Source organism: Ceratotherium simum, chromosome 30 (assembly GCF_057802395.1).
Source record: "Ceratotherium simum simum isolate JZ-2026a chromosome 30, ASM5780239v1, whole genome shotgun sequence".
NCBI classification, from domain to species: Eukaryota; Metazoa; Chordata; class Mammalia; order Perissodactyla; family Rhinocerotidae; genus Ceratotherium; species Ceratotherium simum.
In genome coordinates, this window is record NC_141929.1 from 14,923,593 (window position 1) to 14,946,295 (window position 22,703).

The window sequence follows — 22,703 nt, forward strand, 5'->3', positions numbered from 1 at the left end:
TAAACATAATAGTTGAGCAAGAAAATAATTTCTTATTCATAGGACTAAGAAACTGTATGTTATTAGGAGGTTGTGGTCTGATGAGTTTTGAGAAAGAAAACCTACAAATACGTAGAGTATTACTCTCTTATTACTCTGAAAATCCAAAAATGTTTTTAATGATTGGGGTGACGTAGCTTTCTCTTTCCTAAATCTCCATTCTTTAGTTCAAATAGGTAAAAAATCAAAAGCCCTAAATTGTGCTAAAAATTCAGATGCTTCTCTTACGATGTACAGAATGAAAATGGACAATGAGATTTCATCTTAATTGGGTCTTTAAAGGAAACAGGTACATCTGGAATCATTTCCACCATGCTGCTTTTCTGAATTTGACTCGGAAGCACCTGTTAATGATGTTAGCTAGCAATACATTTCACCGTTTAAATCAGAAAGTGTTGCTTCCTTTGAAGTTCCCATATGGTGATCCAAACCAAATATGTGTAGTTTCCCTTTGAGTTTTTTAAAAAGGTAATCTTCATAATTAAATTAGGCATTTCCACATTTCATTGGAAAATCAAGATAGATGAAAGACCAGTTTCAAGATCTAGATCAAACCATCAGTAAGTCTTTACAAATATCTAACATACAGGTTTAACTACTTCTAAGAAAATCTGAACATTTTAAATGAAGAAAAAAATTCAGTTTCAGGTTAACTGAAAAGATTTAATTATGTTATATTTGTCATATTCAGATCTAAGCAGGTCACTCCCCTGCTTAGAGCCCTTCAGTGATTCCCCACTGCACTCAGGATGAAGTTCAAGGTTCTTAGTCTGGCAGTCAAGGGCAGCCCCTGTGAACTGCATCCTACGGACTCCTCCAGCCTCCAGCATCCTTTCCTGCCCCAATCTCTCCCCTCTCAAGTCTCTCTGGCAGCCACACCATGAGAACTTGCAATTTCATGATAATGTTACGTATTTTCGCACAGTGTTTCTCTGTGTATTTTCACAGTGTTTCCCTGCCTGACATGCCCAGCCTCTCCTTTTTTTTAATTGACTAACAAGTACTTTAAGAGTCACTTTCTCTGGGGAACCTTCCTTGAAAACCCCAAGACCGAGCTGTATGTCCTGTATCCTCTTCTAGTATTCACTCATTCACTGTATAGCATTGCAATATAACTGTTGGTTCATGTGTCAGTTTCCCCCACTCAGTCTACGCTTTCTGAGGGCAGGAACTATGCTTTTGTACATCTTTGTACTCATGGTGCCTAGATATAAAAGCTTTCAAAAGAAAAAAGGCTGCAGTTGGAGATGTGGGTTGAATTTCATGCATCCTGAAAGGCCTTCCTCAAGACCAATGGTGCTGGCCTTCCCTGCTACTTCCTGCCTCTGAACATACATTCACACAATGGAACACTACACAGTGATGAAAATGAAATACAACTAGAGCTACAAGCAACAACATGGATGAGACACGCAGATTGCTTCCAATTACATACATTGCAAAAAGCAGGCAGTACTAAATTGTAATCTACAGCTATACATACATAGGAGTAAAAACTATAAATGAAAGCAAGGATATAATGATTATGAAGGACAGAATGGTGATTACCTCACAGGGAGGTTGGGATAAGGGGAGTGTGATTGGGAACGGACACCCAGGAGGCTTCTTGGGGCTGGAAATACTCTATTATTGATCTTGGTGGCAATGTTTGCCTTATAATTATTTGTTATAATGTAGATGTATGTGTATTAGTTCCTAACTGCTGCTACAACAAATTACCACAAACTCAGTGGCTTAATGTACAAATTTATTATCTTAAAAAGTTATAGAGGTCAAAAGTCTAAAACGGGTCTCATTGGGCTAAAATCAAGATGTTGGCAGGGCTGCATTTCTTTCTGGAGGCTCAGGAGGAAAATCCATTTTCTTGCCTTTCCCAGTTTCTAGAAGCTGCCCAAATTCCTTGGCCCTTCTGTTTTCAAAGCCAAAAATGGCAATTGAGTCTTTCTCATAGAGCATCACTCTGACACTGAGACTGATGCTTCTGCCTCCCTCTTTAACATTTAAGGACCCTTGTGATTATATTGAGCTGCTCACATAATCCAGGATAATCCCCCTACTATAAGGTCAGCTGACTAGTACAGTCATGCATTGGTTAATGACAGGGATATGTTCTGAGAAATGCATCGTTAGGTAATTTTGTCATTGTGCAAACATCATAGAGTGTACTTTCACAAACTTGGCTTGTACACCATACTACTCACCTAGGCTATATGGTACTAATCTTACAGGATCACCATCACATATGCGGTCCGTTGTTGACGAAAACGTCATTATGCGGCACATGACTGTAATCTAAATTCCATTTTCTGACTTAATTCCTCTTTGTCGTATAATATAACATATTCATAGGTTCTGGGGATTAGGACATGGACATCTCCGGGAGGCCATTACTCTGCCTACTGCAGCGTGTATTATGTACATTTCTGAATCTACGTCCTATTTCTTAGTGACAAAAGGTTAAAAGTTAAATTGTGGTATGTAAATACAAAGGATTCCTATATGACCATGAAATAGAATGACACTTTTTATTTAGTGTTATGGGAATAATCTGCAAGAAATATTTAAAAAGCAATGTCAGAACCATTGTGTAAAGTATGCTATCATTTATGTACAAAGGTGTGAGGAGGAAGCACACATATGTGTATTTGCTTCTGTATGCTCAAAGCACAGGAAAACAAAAGCAAAGCAAAACAAACTAAAACAAGAAAAGGGGCTTTTCTATCTGCCTAAGAAGTACTTCTTAGTGACCTAAAACCAGGAGGTTTTGCCAACCCTTTGAAGATAATAGTAAGGAATCATCACCAGCCCTTGAAAAGACACATAGAATTGTATGGAATTTACAGGGAAGATAATATGGAATTACTACGTAAACAAAGCCCTTCTCTGGCAATTGTATCTTTTAAAACATCACTAACAAAATAAAAAAGAATGTCATGCAGATGGAAAATTATACTATTCAGTTTACCCAGGATGTGAATTCTGTGGGAGAATTCGGAATTGCAAACGAAACAATAGATAAATACGACTAGTTATGCAATGTTTGGGAACCTCCTGGAGAGCAGCCAATCCCCTGGAATATGGCCAAGCATGATGTCCCAAGGGTGCTACAGATGGGAGGGAGGTGCCACCACCTGTGGCATGGGGGCCACTGGTGCATTGCCAGCCTGTGTCTGAACACTGATGTACCAACTTTTCCTCCAGACCCATTAAGAAGTCTGGGGTAGATGACACTGGTCTGAAGTGCGGAAACAGACTTATGAAAATTCAGAAACTCCTAGTCCATTCTGCATTCATTCTGGGGCAATCTTGTGAATCCCACATTCATGCGCAGGGGAGAGACCAGATCAAACTACGATTAATTCACTCATTTCATTCATTTGCTCATTCATTTAATCAATATTTATTGCGTGGCTTTATCTTCTTGGTGCTAACAGCATAAGACATAGAGTATCATTCCAATATATACATTTTTTAAAAAGGCAAACTATACTATTTTGCTTAGGGACGAATACATAGGCGGTAAAATTATACATGAAAGCAAGAAAATGACTATCATAAAAGTCAAGGTGATGGTTACATCTAGGGAAGGGAAGCAAACATCTTCAGGAAGACACGCACAGCTTGGGGAGGTGAAGGGCAGCAGTCCTGGGTCAGGCAGCCCATCCTTCTGCACTGTTCTTAGATGGCCTGACCACACAGAGAACATGACTGCATAGATATGGACTGAAAACAAGCTGGTATAACAGAATAGTGGGATTTTTGCACTTGAAGAGACTTTTATGATTGTGCATTATCAGTACTCTCCCCCCAAGTTTAAAATAACCACCACAGCCATATGCCCGGGAGACCTACACATAAAACAGCAGAGGTATGTAGCACTAGCTACCCTGAAAATTAAACCCATTTTCTCACTCTTATACAGGTTTCCCCCACTATCCAAAATTTCGCTTTATGCCGCTTCCCTTTTATGAAAGAACTACATTAGTATCTGTTTTTGCTAACTGAAAGCGTGAAAATAGCGTTAAGTGTTTGTTTTGCAGTGAGCGGTCATAAGGACACAGTGCACCCCGGGCAGTGAGAGCCGGGCGCCACGCTCCTTCCCCGGGACTGCACTCAGCATCAAGCCGCCATAGCTCTGAACTGTCTGAGAGCAACTGTGCTTTATCTAGGTTTATTTTGGTAGGTTATTTTTGGGTCTAGGAACGCTCAAAAATTTTTCCCATGTAAATTAATGGTAATTGATCCTTTACGCATTTCAGCTAATGAAAGGTTTCGTAGGAACGCTCTACTTGCGAATAGCGGGGGAAACCTGTATAGGAATGAACAACCACAGACCAGAAGGCATTAGAAGGAACCCTGTGAATGCACTGCATTCCCTGGAATTTTCTGACTAATAAATATCACTATTTCTGTGGACATCCTTATTTAATAGCTTGGAATGGCATTTGATGGCATTTGTTAGTCATGTTGATGATTAAAATCTTGTTCTTTGACAACAGATAATCAATTCTGTGGGTCAAACACTGGACTGTTAAGATTTCCAGAAGAGTAAGGTGAGAAAAAAAATGGAGGGAAAAATATTTTAAAAAATAAAATAAAATTTTCCAGTGCTGAAGTGACACATAAATAATCGGACTCAAACGGCCCATAGAAAGCTGGGGAGCATGAATTAGAAAAATTTACTCTGAGACAACAGCTTCATGACATATTAGACTCCAAGTAAAAAAGAAAACCCTAGAAAATACTGAGACAGAAATAAAAGGCCACCTATAAAGGAATGAGATTTAGGCGATCTTAGACTTCTGAATTTTTACAATAAAGTTGGCACAATATCTTCCAAGTTCTGAGGAGAAATTATTTTGAACCTAGAATTCTATAGTCAGCTAAACTATCCAGCAAGTATGGAGGCAGAATAAGACATTTTCAGGCATTCAAGGATCAGTTTCCCTTCTCTATACCCTTTCTGAGGAACTTACTTGAGCAAAGTGTTTAAACGAAAAGATGTAATGGACCACACATGGAAATTAAAAAAAAAAATTCCTGGATAACAAGTGTGTAGGACGTGACTGATCTGAATTAGAAAAAGAACTGGTGGACTCTGAAAAACATGTCTTCAAGGAGAAGAGGAGCATGAATTCTAAAATCAGATAGGAGTGAAAAAATGAGGAGTTAGAAACCACAGGGGGAAAAAAAAAACCCAAAGCGGTACAAAAGAGTCAAGTCAATTATGAAGTAAGCTAAAACAAGGCATAATTGTGAGAAACCTATGGACAGTAAAGAAAGAGAATCTACTTGATATAGACCTAGGGGCATTCTTTGAGTGACTATGGGTCGGAATACTCAACCAGCAGAGGATAAAATGCAACCCAAGAATACAATGTGGCCCTTCAGCATATAAAATTTATGTAGACAAAATAGAAGACTTGAATATGGTTATCAGTCAGGATAATATAAAAGTAGAGCAACTCACAGAAGTTCAGAGGGAGAAATAGGGTGGAATGGTGGTGGGCAGGTTAGGGGTCCCAATATCCTTACGTGTCAAGAGATATTGTGGAGTTGATGGAACAAAACATTTAGTTTTAAGTATATTATTTAAGACTTTAAATAAAATGCATAAAATAAAATAAATATATTAAAATAATTGGGTTGCCAGGGGCTGAGATAGAGGAAAGATTGCCTGCAAAGGGGCATGAGGGAACATTATGGGGTGACGGAGAGATTCTATACCTGATTTTGCTGGTGGTTACATGACTGTTTAGGTTTGTCCAAGTTCATAGAACTGTATACCAAAAAAGGCTGAATTTTGCTACATGTAAATTATAACTCAATAAGCCCAGGAAGAGGTAGAGGAAATACAATTGAAATGAATCCTCATTATTCATATTGGTGACTCAAATTGATAAATCAACAAATAGCAATATAAGCATAGAATTAGCAAGGGAAGTTACCACCACAAGAAACAGCTAAAAGTGCTTCTTCTTGGATGCAGTACTGGAGAAATAGACTACTATTTAGCTTTAGAATCTTACTATTTACATGTTTTACATATTTACTGGCATCAGCATTTTTTTTTTAATTCTGAAACATTTTTAAAATACAGAAAAGTTTCCAGAGTAGCACAAAGAACTTCAATACATCCTTTACACAATAATCTCCTTTATAGCAAAGGATCCAATCCAGGCTCACATGTTGCACCCAGATGTCATGTCTCTCTAGTCTCCTTCAATTTGGAACAGTTCTTCAGTCTTTTCTTTACTTTCATGATCTTGATATTTTTGAAGATTACAGGTTGGTTATTTTGTTTTGTTCTTCAGTTTGGGTTAGTCTGATGTTTCCTCATGATTAGACCCAAGTTAGGTATTTTGGCTCTAATATCAATGAAGAGATGCTGTGTTCTCATTGCACCCCAGTGGGTGGTCCAAGAGGTTGATTTGCTCTATCACTGCTGGTATTAACTAACACAACATCTACCAGCTTTCTTCAGTGTAAAGTTAATCTTCTTTTCTTTATAATTAATATTTTGAGGGAGAACATTTTGAGACTATGTAAAATCCTGTTCCACACCCCACTTTCACCCATTAGTTTTGAGATCCATTGATGCTTTTTTACCAGAATTGGTTATTACTGTGATTACCAAATAGTAAATTTTGTTGAGTGGATTCATAGATTCCTCTTTATTCAATGGATTATAATCTATTAGTGTCATTATTTATTTTGATTCTCAACTTGTTCCAAGTTTGGTCAGTGGGAGTCCCTTTGCTGGCTTCTGTGTCATTTTGACATATCATTTCCTTACTTTGTAGCACAAGAGGATGTTCCAGACTCATCTTGTTCTTTCTCTGCCTGAGTCCTGGAATCAGTCAATTCCCCAGGGTTCCTTTTAGCGGAGGGTGAGAGTTAGAAACCAAGCTTTGGGTGCTAGGTGTGCTCATTGCTGGTAGGGTCTCAAAACCTCCAGGACCTCTCAATGGACATAGGTAAAAAATATGCATATGTATGTACATATACATGTCCACACATTTATATTTATTTCGATATCTATGCGTATCAACAGCTGTGAGTTCATATTGGTAACTCTAATTCCATTCCGTTACCAAAGAGCTCATCTTAGCCTTCCTTCTTTCCACATTTGTATCTGTCTCCTCCAAGAGTGAAAAATACAGGCTCTTGTTATTCTCAATGTATTTAATTTTGCTTAATTCCTCTATATGTATCCAATCTCATGAAGCCATCGGGTTGCCACCCTACTTATATACCCTCCTTGTGGCTCTGGCCACTGCCAGGCTGCCTTCCCACTTGGCATGCATTTTTTGACAAAAATTTAAAAAAGGAAAAAGCTAAGTAACCAAATACTATAAAAAGAACAAAAAATAACATTGTAAGAATTTGTCTCAAGTAATATTCTTACCGCTCTAAAAATTGTCCCCCACCACCACACCACAATTATAATGTACTTCAAAGTTTGATCTATTCTAGAAAGAAGTGTGACTCGCATAGCTTGACTCCATTATTCCCTTGCTGATATCGTGCACTGCCAATAGCGTGAACCTACACACACACACACACACACTCAGGCGCTCTACTTTATGCTCTGGGCACTTGGTAACCTGAGGTTACCACACAGAGGAAGTCTTTACCTGAAATGTCACAGTAAACAGTCTGTTGGTAGAGCTTGGCTTCCAGAGGGTTAAAGTACACAGTGATTTCAGCTGATGAGTTGGGCCAGACATCGCCTTCCTAGAAAACATGAAAGAATCATTACAAAACAATCTGATGAAAGGAAGGGACTGCTTTTAAATGTTGTTTTTATGTTATAACTCCAGGAAGTTCGAAGGAAATATTTTTACTGTAAATAAAAGAAAGCACTATTTTACCCAACAGGTAGTAAACTTATGTTACTTGTTAAGAGGTAGTACAAGTTGGAAACAAGCTTCAAAGATAATTTCAGTGGGTTCATAAATATATAATTAGTTACTAAAGGAAACTAAGATGTTTAAGGGCATTTGTAAAATTTGAATATAGAATGACCATTCGTTGTATGCCACTGTGTGCCCAGCACTGGGCTTCAGAGACGAAGAAAGGTGTGGTCCAAGACTGCATGGAACTCGCATCTTGGTGGGATGATAAACACATATACAAATACTTTATAATATATGTGATAAGGACTGTACCTATATAAATAAGGTCCAGACAGGCAACAGAGAAAGCAGTACCTAACTTCCTTGATGGAGGAACCACATTCCTAACGTCTGAGGTGACAACATAAGGAAATACTCTTATTCTGTGAAAACATAGCAATGGCCCAAGGCCGAACAATGGCCAGATCAAACCCTGGTTCTGATCCAGTGTGATATTTCTCGCTTTAATTCAAACCATTCAAGAGACATAATCAGGAAACCAAGTTGTGAAATTGTAATGCAACATGCCACATATCAGAACCCTCTTGAGGTATTCTTTGAAAAATATTTTTGTACTAACCATGTAACCTGGAGCCTCTTCATTAACTCCTGTAAGAGGAGATGCTAATTGCACTTACTTCAAAGGGTTTCCTAAATTCTGACGAGGTCATGCAGGTCAAATGCTTTGCCCCTGGCTCAGTACATAGTAAGAGCTCACTAGATAACTGTTTACTATGACTGATGTTATTTTTATGCCACTTGGAAAGACTAAATGAAAGCATTGGGAAAATTAGGGGGAAAAGTGTGTTTTTCCTATGGTTTTTGTAAATAGGGCCAAGTAGGGCATAAGTGATAAACACATCCAAAAATCTATAAATGGTCCCACCAGCTAAATAGAAAACTAAGGAGAGACAATGAGAAATAATTAGGCTCCAGTTTCAGACAGTCCCTAAGGCATATTCCATTTCCAATCTGACTAGAAATGAACATAGTGCTGGAAAAAAAGAATCGAGCAGGGAACAAAATGGTTTAAAATGCAGACATCAAACAAGAGGGGGCAAAGAGAAAACTAGAGCCTTTATTTATTAAGGTAAGAGTCTGATCAGAGTGCTTCTCAGGCAGTGTTCCTGACTTCAGAATGATGAAGGGCTCAGAGCCTCCGAGAAGTAGCAGTGATGGCCGCGACTGGCATGTGGGTCCTGGAAGCTCTCATGTCCCGGACGAGCCCGCTAGAATGAAGGCTCCATGAGGGTGGGCATTGTTTTATGGCCAGCGCCTAAACCAGAGGTGGCTCACAGTTAGTGCTCCACGTATTTATTGAATCAGCTGTAACCACTCAGTTTGCATGCTGTGTGGTTATTAGGGATGCCTGTTCATCTTTGCAGCCCGTTTCTGTCATTTTTTCCCCAACTGGAACCACGAAAGTCATATAGTAGAGCTACAAGGGACCTTTGAGATCATGCAGTGAATGGGGAAGTCCTAATCACTTCCACTTATTTAGGCATTTCACTGTAGTGCTTCTCCAGACCTTGAAACAAGCACCTGTTTCTGTCTGATACATGGCAAATACCTGGTTCCTTTTCATGTGAGGGGGCTTTAGTGATATGGAGTGTTAGGAACACTCATGGCTACAATGGGCAGACAGGCCAGGCGGAAGAGGTGGCTCATTCGTTCCCTGGTGTGTTAGTGGGTATTCCACCTCAGAACGACTGAAGACCTGAGCTTCCTCCTAACCCATGAGACAATTGTATTCCCCTGGTTCGTTTAGACTCTGGTGTAGAATGGATGTAGCTGACCTGTTCCTATTCAAATTGACTGACCAAAGAAGCCATCTTGAATCCTGAGAAAAACCTATGCTAGAAAAGTCTCACCAGAATAGTAAGAAGTGGCCCCAAAAAGGATACACTGGAAATCAGAGAAGCTCAGTACATGTGGGCAAATTCAGGGGTCTTTTGGTTTGGGGTGGGCCAGACTACTTCCAAAAGCATTATCCCAGCAAGACAATCCAGGGTCCATATGCATACAAGAAAGCAACACACTTAAGTTCTATCCCAGAAGCACTCTTGGACACCCATCATCAAAGAAGTCTGATTATCAGAACTGGTGAGTTGGAAATGGCGGGATAGACACGCTCCAGAATCTCCCCAGAGGAGGGAGTATTGATGTCTGGATGTGATCCAAGAGAGGATCATCTGATATGGAAGCTCCCTGAAGGCTGAGAAGCCCTTCTGCTTGGTGAGGGAAGACCAGTGCAAGGAAATCTGAGTCCACAGGGTTCAGACTGAGCGAATGGGACTGTGGGCTCAGTGCTCTCTTATCCTGGACTGCAGCTGTTTTATTGTGCCTGCGACATCTGCTAGAAACTTGCAGCTTTTACTGTGCCCTGGGAGATAATTCAAGGACAAATCCTATTCTAAAACCCTCTCTGGGCTTGTAGCAGGTAATGTGCACTAAGAGGGCTGTGTGTATCTGTGAAAACAGAAGTGTGGTCATTCGGTTTGCTCTCACAGAGGGATGCTTTCAATATGAGGTCATTTGAAGGAGTTGGGAACATGTACAAGGACACTTTTATTTTTCAGTTGGGACTAAAATAAAAGTCACAGAACTTCTATTTCCTTATAGCAAAAACTTAACAAACCCTAGAAATGGGCAATCAGCCTAAAATGGCCCCATTTTCACTTATATATCTTTGAAACATTTCATATTACTTCTCCAACACTTCTGAAATTAACTTCCATGTTATTTATGTCTCTGAAAAGAATTTTTCTTTCTTTGTTGCTCAGTTCTGAAGTTTCTTTCTGAAAACCAAAACATTCAGAATTTTCCCTACTGGCTCTGACATCAATATCCTTTCTTCCCAGTCCTATGAAACCAGCCTCATCACACAGAACCGCCTGCTGTTCTGCTTTCCTTCCATATGACTCCTCTCCCATCATTGTCCATTTTCTTGCTCCAAATGAGAGATTGAGTATATAGGATATAATCTGTGAGTGACTATTTTCTTGTTTGTTGAAAATAATTGTCAAAATGGCCTTCAGTTATATTTTAATTATCTTCCTTCATGGGCTTAATGTTTTGTTTTTCCCTGGGACCCATAATTGCATTTCACTCATTAATCAAGTGACCTGCTAGAAGGAATCTACTTTGAATTTTTAGGTCTAAAGCTAACTCCCATATTGCAGTTTTTGCCCGAATATTAAATATCTCTGGAAATGGAACTTTGTGTTTTCTTCTGGAACAAGAACAACCAACCAAATGACTTGACTGACACAGTTCTGAGACATTCTGAAAGCTGTCTATGAACCTACTGCACTGGTTCATGATAAGTGATTAATACAATCACGAGAAAGGTGCCCTTTAAAAATGATCTCCTTAAAAAATTATATTGGCAATGATTAAAGGGGCTCTTTTAAAAATCTCCCTTGAAAATCCTTAAATAAAAAAGAAAATATTTTAAAAATAACTGTTCTTGCTCCCTTTCTATTACTCATCTCCTTCCTTTCTTCCTTCCTTCCTCCATCCCTACCTCCTTCCCTTCTTCCCTCCCTCCCTCCCCCCATCCTTCCTTCCTTTCTTCCCTCCTTCCTTCTTTCCTTCCTCCCTTTCTTCCAAAAAAGGATTATTTCTTGGAAATTTTGCAAAATCAAAACCCAAAGCACAAGAACAGAGACTTACATATACATTTAATTTACTTGGTTTATCTGGAAAGTAGTTTAAAATATGACTCAACGCCTATATTTATCATACAAAATAGTTGCATTTTAATTCCCAACTTACATTTAGAATAGTGATCCAAAGGTGTGCCCACTCAAACATTATACTTGCCAATCATACTCTCTAATCTGACAAGACACTGAATTGTATCTAACTCCAAATCATATTTGCAGTCATTTACTGAAAGCTCAGGTTCCCAGCACTGTGTTAAGTGCTGATATACATTATCTAGTTCAATCTAAAACCTCGTAAAGTAGTATTATCCCCATTTTAAAGATGAGAAAACCAAGGCAAAGAGAAGTTAAGGATCTCACTCAAGGCCACACCATAGTAAGTGGCAGAGCTGTGATTCTATGATATTTTTTTCTTCAATGTCCTGAACCTCACTGCAATTATAACAAAAAGTCAGGTGTCACCTTTCTCACATCATAAAAAAATTGCCAGAAGAAATTTAAAAACATTACAACCAATAATCAGGTTTAGATTAAGCCAGCATGACCTGGCATTCCCATCTGGCAAACAGTAGTATGCCCTGAATGCTCATATGTTCAGGCACCTTGGAAGGTGACTCACAGGAGGTTCTTTTGGATGACACAGTCAACATTAGTATGTGGCAGCTCTTGAGAAGTACACTGGTAGATCTTTATCAAGTTATCCTGGTTGGGTCATGGTGCAGTCAGCTCAGAACAAGGTCAGTGAATAGAGACTTGAAGAGCAGCTATCATGTGTGATAAATTCCATCATGTTCCACCAAAATGGAAATATTCTTGAATACGTAAACAAATATTTTCAGCTATCTTATTATATTTAAGCAAAATGTAAAGAATTTCTCTTGCGAAATAAAAACATTCTCTTATAGGGGCTGGCCCGGTGGCATAGCAGTTAAGTTCGCATGCTCTGCTTCGGCAGCCCAGGGTTCACGGGTTCAGATCCCAGGCGTGGACCTATACACTGCTTATCAAGCCACGCTGTGGTGGCGTCTCATATAAAATAGAGGAAGACGGGCACAGATGTTAGCTCAGGGCTAATCTTCCTTAAAAAAAAAGTCATCTTATAGTCAAATTTCTATGAATCAATCAGGGAAAAAAAGAAGCACTAATTAGAAGCTATAATCTGTTTCACTAACCACAATTGCTCTTCTAGAAACCTTCAGATCAATGAGAGAAATCATTGCTCTCTTTATTGTCACTTGGGGCAAATAAAGTTATCTCAAAGAGAAATAGGAAAAGACAATGGAAGCTAAAAAACTGAAGCTAAACTATTCTAATTATCATTGAAAGGAAAGATCTAATTGGCAGATGACACGCAAGGAGATTTTTCTACTCCATTACATCTCCTGGGACAAAAAACTGTGAATTCAGTAAAGTTTTGATTCTCAAAATAATGACCAGAAAAGTTTCGAAGAGGGGGGTCTAAGATCTGGCCATCTGTCAGAGGAAGTTTCACAAAAGGTGTGCTCTATTTTGGGTGAGATACTCCAATCATATACAGTGAAAATTCCACTGGGGTTTTACAGAGCTGAGGTAGTTGTGTGTGATGTTCATGCCTTTCTCTGGAGAGAACAGATTTGTGTCTTTTCCAACAAGAAAGGGTGTTAACTTATTTTATGAGTCGTGAGGAACCTTGCTGTTTCTGACTTCCCTAGGCCTCCCTCCACCTACACTGGTTCTCCAATACAATAGTGAATGTAGCAGCACAACTGGAAAAGGTTTGCCGGAGCACAAAGATCTGAAAGGACGAACAATAACGAGAGGCTGAAGAACGGGAAAACCGTACTGCCGGAAGAGCTGTGACTTGTCAAGGACAGTTTACTCTCAGCAGACCCCTGTCCTCCTTTCTCCTTTCTGGTATCCATTTCCAAGGAGTCAGCTCCCACATGTTTGCAATGTTACTCATGGCTAATGGTACAAGAAGTGGAAGGGGTTTGCAGCAAAAAGCTGGATCGTTCCTCTTTGGTAGCCATCTGGGCTTCCACCCCAAACCTGGTTCTGCTGAGCTCACATGCTCTGCCGATTTGGGAAAAATAAACTGAATTTGAGCTGTGCTTTCAAAGTCTGAATTGCTGAACCACATGTTTTCTGCAGGCTTAGGTGACAACAGAGCATGGTTTACTATTACTTACATGGTAATAAAGGAATTATCAAGTTTCTCTCCCTTTTTAAGGCTTAGTTAAATTAAGCTGACGCTTCCCTAGGGGTACTGGATGAAGTTTTCTTTGATGGAAAAGACACTTGCTAACAGAAGCAGAAATGTTTTCCCTGCTCACTGGTGCCAGCCAATTAGCTAGGACCTGTTTGGGCAAACACCTTTAAATTCTCAGACCTTTCTTTTTAAGAAAATACCAAGTGTTTAACATTCAGAAAATTGCTACATCTTAAAAGCGTGAGTTGAGCCGGCAGTACCAGAGTTCAGAAACAAGGCCAGTACATTTGTGCTGTGATTTCTCAGAGGACTCCTCCATGTCTATGGAAATCAAAAGCTTAATTCTCTTTTTGCCCTGTGTTATTCTTCTGCCTCTCAATTCTCCGCTTCGTGTTTTTTGTCTTTGAATCTCTCTCACTCAGGGTGCCCAAGAGACCTAAGCTGAGGATATAACAGAATGAGACTGTCAAAATTCTGTACAGCCAGAGTCCATCTAGTAAAATAGAAGATTATATTTCTGAAAGTAGTCAATTCCACTTGCTTTTCTGGAAGGAGAAAACATGCAAAATAGACTCGATTTTGCAATTCTTTTCCAAAGGGGAAAAAAAACTATACAGAAGCAGGTGGCTTGAGAAATGATCAGTATTCTATAGAGCCCAGTACCTTCCCTAGGTAAGGAATAAATGGAAAAATTTAGGCTAATTACATTAACACTCCAAGACATTATCAAAAGAATTGACATGAGGAACTTGATATAAATAGTAATAATATACTACATGCTTTAACGACTAGAACAACAATTATGGTTACTATTAGAATACCAATAAATTACCAAGTAAGGCTAAAAAAAATTTCTTCTAGATCTCTGTCTTGTATCTTCCCAGGACTGCCTTCTCCATGTGGTCACTCTGGATCCTTGCCTACCGCCTTTCTCCATCAGTGAACACCTCTGGGGTTTCTCAAAAGACAAACCCCCATCTCTGCACTCTGTGACCACATCAGTACCCAAGACACCCCAGCATAACTCCTCAAAGTTCGAACAAGAGACCCTATGACAACGCTGTGAAACAAGCATGATGAGAAGAAAGTGAGCCAAGACAATGGAACTAACCAGTGGCCAAGTGAACAGGTGGTAGAACAGAGTAAGAACTTGAAGTTGTAGAATTTTGGTCAGTCATTCTTATAGCACTGAGTCAGACTACTTCTCACATGATCATATTAATAAAATTTGATTAAATTCAAACCCATCAGTGCCTCTGGGCATTTTAGGGACAGTGGCTGATCTCTTGATCTTGAATCTACTTGCTTTAAATTGAAAAAGCCTCTAAAATGGGAACAATGTTCCCATAAGACACTCAATATGAGAGAAGACAATAGGGGCTAAACTAACCTTGGTTTTAGCAGATGCATTTTGAAGAACCAAGATATATAGACATAGGTCTGAGAAAATAAGCATATCATTTCTTATTTCTTTTCAGACCCTAAGGTAACAGGTTTTTTTCCTTTTTAAGTTTACCTCATTTGAAGACAATGTCCTTCCTCAGTGTCACAGAGGCTGAAGAGCCCATCAGAAAGCAAGCAATGTGGTCTCTAAGCCCCTACATCAACCTTTTATTTTATTTTTATTTTTTGAACAGCATGTCAATTAGAGATTAATTGCTAGATCAGTAGGTGACACTGCTTGGTTTAATCTTCTCTGCTTCTACTGTGAACTCAACTCATATCAAGAAGCTAATTAAAAGGAATCACACCCTAATAAAAAACTAATCGCTGATGCATAGCTCAACTGTCAGAAATTAAACAGTGGCCATTTGGTATAACTCATCTGATACGTGAGCAAGATTCAGAAGAGACCTTCTCTATAAAATAGTGATGAACCAGGCATAACAGGGTTGAAAGACATGTAAGATGGGTCGATGAGCTCTCAGCTGGCTGGTTCTTCTCTTGGCCATCCTTCTGTGTGAATTCACAGCCTCTCTTCCCTTCGCAGGGCCTCTAAAGGTCAGCACCTGGGGGCTGTCTTGGGCCCTCTGCAATTTTCCTTCTTTGTTCTGCTCTTAGAATTTCTATATGCTTTTCTTGCTTTCAGTGAAGACCTCTATAGGATACTCACAAATCTTGCCTCCATTTCTGATTTACTGCCCATAAATTCAGTACTGCATTTCCAAAACTTTTTGGATATCTATTGTCATCTCAAATTCAACATGTTCAGAACCAAATTTGTCACCATAATTGATTTCCATTCCTTCATTCCCTCCTTCTGTCTTTCTAGGCCTGGGGCACAGATGAGGATAAGGCATTGCTTGACTGTAAGGAGTTCAGAATCTGTTCCCAAATTGGAGAATCATAACTTACGAATCAAAAAGAATCAAAGTAACCTACCCCCATATACTTGTTTTATGTACAAGGCAACCAAAGCCAAGGGAGATCAAACAGCTTATTTAAGGTCACATTTGCTATTGGCAAAGCTAGGAGTTAAACCCAGGGCTCCTGACTTGCTAATTTCTATCAAAAACATCATAATTCTCCCAGTCACTCTGGTTCAGAGCTGAGGAGATATGTGATTCTTCACCATGTGTTACCCTCAATGGCCAGTCAATTGAAAAGCACTTTAGTGTCTATCTTTCGAACATCTCTCACATTTGCCATTTCTTTTGCTTTCCATTACCGGGCTGACCATCCGGGTCAGCATCATCCTCACACATCACCCTGAGCTTGCCTATAGAGATGTTCAGTCTCCTTGATCCTTCCTGCACCAGTGCATTTCCCCTGACCAACCTGCACCACTCATCCCACCCTCTGTCCGCCCTCCTCCAATCTGACCCACATGTGGCTACCAGGATAATCTTCCTAAAACACCCTGAATATATCATGCTCCTGCTTTGAACCCTGTAGTGAGTCTCAGGTAACCTCAGCGTGGTGTGTGAGAAAAGGGGTCTATGGTCACGGGGAAATGTTGCTTACACTCTACCACTTAGAGAATCACCTTCTCTTGAACCAGTACTTCCCAAACTTATTTGACCACAAAACTTCCTTTTTTCAAGGAACACACATTACCACCCCTCAAATTCAGTATTTGCAGAAACACACTGTGGGAGACAATATCCTATAGGCTATAGCACAACAGGTTGGCCAGGCAGCCCAGATCTCCTCTACTCTCCAATCTTATTTCTTATATCTTCTATGACTGCCTGCTCCAGAAAAACTGGTCTATTCATTATTATTTAATATGCCAGGAACCTAATAGTTTCTCTTTTCTTTGTTTCCATAATTTCTCCAGCTGGAAATATTTCCCTTCTTCTTTTCCACTTAATTAAATCTTATCCTTCCTCCAAAATTCAGTGCAGATCTCATCTTTTCTATAAATCCTTTCCCAACTCTCTCATCCAAAACTATTGTAGCATTTACTTACCTGTATCAGAAAACAAAAATCTCTACAGTAGAAAACACCCATATCCACATTTGGATCAAGAAGCTAATGAAATGGCAGAATTTTCCCATCAAATACCTTCAAAAGTAATTTACAAGGTAAGATTATATTACACTCACAAGAACTGTATTTCTATAAAACTATCAGGACCTTTAAGAGGAAAAAAAAAGGAGATTTAACATCAATAAATAATTCACTATAACTGACACTGAGTTCTGCTGTTTTGACCAGAATGACTTTAGGAAGACACTAGGAAAGTTTCATGCCTTCATTCTCATTTTGCAAAAATTGTCAAGAACCAACTAATGAATACTATCATGAGAAGAAAACCTGAATAGTGTACACAAAAGACAAAATCATTACAGATGCCATAAAGACCATTTACACTCTAAGTGAATATTATCTCCTTCCTGTTTCCAGTGATTTTTTCCCCCACACAATATAAACATAATTAGTCTCATTTATTTAAAAGGTACCAGTTCTGTGTATCATTATCGAAAGAAAATATTTTTCTTCTTAATGGTGAAAGAATGCCTTGTGATAAGAATGCCCAGTTCCTATCTGGAATTCAAAAACAATCATATTAAATGCCATATTTTAACACCCATGTATCTCCATCAAGAAGCTTGGTTCATGAAAGAGAGCATGAGAAGACAAAAAGCTGAGGTAACCCTAGTCTTTCTACTTCTGAATTGGAAATGTACAGGACACACTTGTGGGTCTCTCACCTCCTCCTGACCACCAATGTTTGTAATCCCAGAGCATGCACTTCCAGAAGGCGATGAGAAATGGGACAATAGTCATCAGGCTGGATCTCTAGTACTGGCTGGGAAGAATATTGGACTGTCCACATGCTGGACCCCACAGGCAAGTCTAAGATTGTCAGGACCGATTGTTCCTCCCTGCCTCTGCCCCACTCAGCCAGTTGCTTGCTTGGACTTGTAATGCTTTTCAACATCTTTGGGCTTGACATGTTTTCACTCTTGGTACCTGTCCTGTCCTTCCAAGACTGTATGTTCATCTTTATTTAACTTCTTGCTTGTCTAACTCATCATATCTGAAGATGTCTTTGCTCACTGAGCCCTGGACAGTCTTCTGACATGATAGAAGATTCAGCCTCAACCCACATCTCCAACCTTGTTTTCCTACATGAACCCTTTACTTCAAGCAAACTGATCTATTCATGGAGGCTTGGATGAGCTATGCCATGCACATCCCCAATTTTGTTTTTCCAAAGTCCCATCCTACAAGAACCAGTTCAAAAATGCTCTGCTGTCAAGAAGCCTTCTCTAGCTTTTTAGCCTACAATAATCACCTCAGCCTCTGAACTAGTGTACTGACTGTCTTCATCAATGATTCACATAGCAGGTCCCACAAAACACTAGTACCAAAGAATGTCTCCAAGGGGAAGGCTCCCTCTTGGAGATTTACAAGGCACATTATCATATTAAAGACTTTTAGAAGTCTTATAGCAAAGAAACCTTTCAAACAATATTGAACCCAGTGTTTCTCAAACTTATTTAGCCGTGGAATTCCTTTTCTATGTTATATCCTTTAATAACAATTTGGAAGTGGAGACATAAGGAAGACAGGTCTACACAAGTCAGTGGCATTTCCCACAAGTGACCCTGTATTCTAATGTGTCCTTGGGCCTACATCTTCTCTCCAACTGGTTTGAATGGTAACAATCCAGCAGCTCTAAGTAGCTGTGGGCTTTCTCAACTCCTATTGCTATCTTTATCCTCACATCACTCTGTGATTGCTAAGTGTAAGGTAATACATAGTGCCCAGCACATAGTAAATACGGAAGATGCTGGCTACTTTTCATTTTGAGGCAGTAGGGCAGAGTGGTCAAGAGTTTGGTCTGTGGCATCAGAGACCATGTTCTAACTCTGGCTCAGCTCTCACTAGATGGACAGTGAGGTCAAAGACTATGTCTGTTTTGTTCATCAATGCCTGTTCACACACAGTGCCTGGTACAGAACATGCAGTCAGTAAGTATTTATTGAGTGAATAAAGGACAAAGAAGTTCTCAACCAGCCACCAGGGGACATTTGGCAATGTCTGGACACAGTTTCAGTTATCACAGTTAGCATCTGGTGGGTAAAGGTCATGGACGCTATTAAACATCCTACAATGTACAGGACAAAGACTTATCCAGCCCCAAATGTCAACAGTGCAGAGGTTGAGAAACGCTGCTCTAGAGTCAGGCTAATCAGGGATAAATTTCTAACTAATGCCACTGTATGGCCTTGAGCAAGTTATTGAATTTCTCTAAGTCTTAATTTCCTCATCTGTAGAATAGGGAACTGATTATATCTTACAAGGTTGTAGTAATATAATGTATATACAAATGAGATAAATTGGGTAATGCATATAAAGTGTTTAACACAGTGATTGGTGCATAGAAAGTGTGACCTATAAGCATTCTTACCATTAATGTTCATTCATTGTCTCATAATGATGATGAGCCTCTTCAGATGGAATCTTTACACTCTCAGAACTCACTACGTCAATCCCGGGGTGAGTACTCTCATCAAAATAAGCCCTGCACTCCCACAATGTTTACTGTGTGGTCAGATTGTATTTATGTGCTCACCAGGGGCTCAATAGTGAAAATGTTATTCAAGAAGAGCACGCTGTCTGCCTGAACCAGCCTTCTCTGATTCTCAAATGTGCGAGAGAGAACAGAAAGACGTTCTCGGAGTGAAGGATCAATAATGCACTCTTCAAGAAACTCGTCAGTCTCATTCTTTTCCTCTTCGATCAGATCATCACAGACTCTAAAGAAAATACAGGAAATGTGAGATTTATTTTGGTACTCCCAGGAAGAAGTTTGAAAAAGGCTCCCCTCCTGTCCATCCTCCTGGAAAAGGTCTAATCCAACACCCTGGGGTGTTTCCTCCTTGCCCTGAGTCTGTAACATACCAGGTAGGCAACCTTGTACTTCAATCTCTCAAGAGCCTCAGTTAGTCACTTCCTTCAAGAAGTCCTCCTGGGCTCCCTGTCCTACTCAAGCCCATTTTCTTACTCCTGAGCCCTTACATATAGTGGGACAAATATTTTATTTTAGGTAATAGTGTCTTCCAGGCTGCTTTTTAAATATTTAATATCTGCCCTGCTGCTCACACTTCAAGGACAATTTTGTTTCTTTTACACCTTGCTTAGCTTTAATTCTTTCTTGACTATTAGTTACCTAGAGAACAGAATCTAGAGCCAGCAAGGACTAGGTTTGGATACTAATTCTACTGTCTATTTACTAGCTCTGTGACTTTGGGAGTTACCTAATTCCTATAAGCTCCAGTGCCTTCACCTATAAAAATAGAGATAATAGGAGCTCCTCCATCATAAGGACAAGTTGAGGATTAAATGTGATCAAGGACCTGGTGCAGTTTCTGGGACAAGGCAGGTGCTCAATAAATACTAGTTTTCTCCCGCCATCAACCATAAGCAATTACCAAGCTGTTAAGCTTATAAAATGCTCAAACTACACCCAAAGATACCTCCTTTTCTCTTTCCTTCTAGCTCTTAATATCCATGATGATAAGTCAGAAAAGCAGCCTTCCCCAACCCTCTACTCTTTGCCCTCACCAAAGCTGTGTTCACATTACTCCTGGTATCAATTACTTCACCAGAACTTTGAAGACTGAATTTTATCTCCTCCCAGGACATACGATCATTTCCCCAGCATCTTACTGGTATTACTAATGGTGAGAGATAAATTATTTAGCAATGTGAGTGCTCAGTGAGAGCCTCAGATCACTGAATTCCTGTCCCAGGCCCCAACTATTTTCTAAATGACTTCATGCAAACCATATACTCAGCAACGTCAAATAACTGTTTTTAATAACTGTAGCATTCAGAGTCCTTTGGTCACAGAGCATAAAGAAGTCAAAGAAATGGGTTCAGTGTGTTCTGGTCCCAAGGAAGAAAGCATTCTGTGCTTCCTTTTTATTGCTTGTTGGGATCAGTGTCCAAGGTAACCAGAGCAGCAGTCCTTCTATACTGCTGGGCAGAGCAGGGCAAATTAAAGAGAGCTCCGTACACAGAAAGAAAGCAGACCACATATTCCTGCAAGTGGAATTTATGATACCTATCTGTAGGAGTAAATCCCAAAGAAACAATCATGGATGTAAACAAAGAGGTACAAAGAGATTCATCACAGTGTTAGCAATAATACAAAAAGAAAATGGAGTAAATTTGATGTAAGAGATTGAAGGATTGCTTAAACAAATAATGGGAGTCATAAACATTACATTTATTTAGGGGCATTAAGGGGAGTGGGCTGTGGGGATAAAATGCTGCATGTGGACCAAGGATGATAATGCTCCACGAATTGAGGAGTATGATTAACTCAACACCTACACCAGAAAACAAAGTGAAAATTCCCAAATGCTGCTCTTCTCCCATGCTGTTGGGACTCTTGAATCAGTAACAGCCCTATAATGCAAAGGGGAGAGGGGATACCAGATGTCTTCCTCTTTGCCCTCTGATGGAGAATTGAAGCCATGGCTGAGTCTAAGAAGGGAATGTGAAACAACCCCTTGAGCTGGGTTGACTCCAACAAGAGCTTCTATATACCTCAGTCCATTGTTTTGCTATCTGGTCCTGCTGATATTCATGGTCTCTTGCACTCAGAGGTGGTTCTGTTTTACAAATGAGGGGACCTCTCATCAGAGAGCATAATAATACACCAGCCTTCTCTTTCAAGTAAAACCATGGATTTAACCCATTTTACAAATTGGTCCGGTAGCCTCAACATCCATTACCTTCAGGCACCAAGTACAATCCAGCCCATGGACTATAGGCAATGGGTAAGACTTATGTCTCAGGTACTGTAGTGTTGAAACAGTATTGTTCCCTCATCTTGAAGTGCTAGAGACCTGCACCCTGCTCCTTTGCAGCACCCCCACGAGGCGGTAACTGGATGCTGAGGAGATTAAAAACTAAGAGCCACAGCCTTCACAGCTGGGAGAAATATTCTTGTGTCCACACTTGGCATGGAAAGGATGGAGCCATTCACCTTCAAATGAACCATGTAACCCTGGACACCAAGTAACTCTGTGATGACTGTTATAAACTGAGGACTAACAGTCCTCTTCCTACTTATCAAGTACTACTCAAGTCTTCAGATTCTTTTATGAGTCTGGGGAAGGGAAGGGCCCCTCAAACACAACTGAGATTAAATTTTTATTACTACTTAGGTGGAAGGCTCAAAGCCCAATTAAAACTGATCTATCTAGGGAAACATGTCATTTCCTACACTGGAATGCTGTGGAACAAATCTATTCTGATCACTTTGTGGGGTTTCCATTGAGGATTCTGGGAGTTCTTGCACAAAGCAAATCTAGAATTAGAGCCAGCTACTATTGAGACAATGGCTATGATCTTGAAGGAGAAATGGGGAGCAGAAATCCTCAAAAGCTCATGCCAAGTCTCTGAATATAATAAAATGTGATGAGAATGAGTATGAAAGAATC

General features: G+C 39.7%; 1 protein-coding gene across 2 annotated transcripts in view; it reads right to left on the minus strand.

The window, feature by feature from the left end:
* HYDIN (HYDIN axonemal central pair apparatus protein) overlaps positions 1-22,703 on the minus strand; it is a 323,416-nt gene that overhangs the window by 246,537 nt on the left and 54,176 nt on the right. For both annotated transcript variants that reach the window (XM_004431814.3, XM_087419963.1), the window contains exons 8-9: positions 19,823-20,006; positions 7,677-7,776 (exon numbers count right to left, since the gene is read on the minus strand). In XM_004431814.3, coding sequence (XP_004431871.2) covers positions 7,677-7,776; positions 19,823-20,006 — 284 coding nt within the window. The remainder of the gene's footprint in view (positions 1-7,676; positions 7,777-19,822; positions 20,007-22,703) is intronic.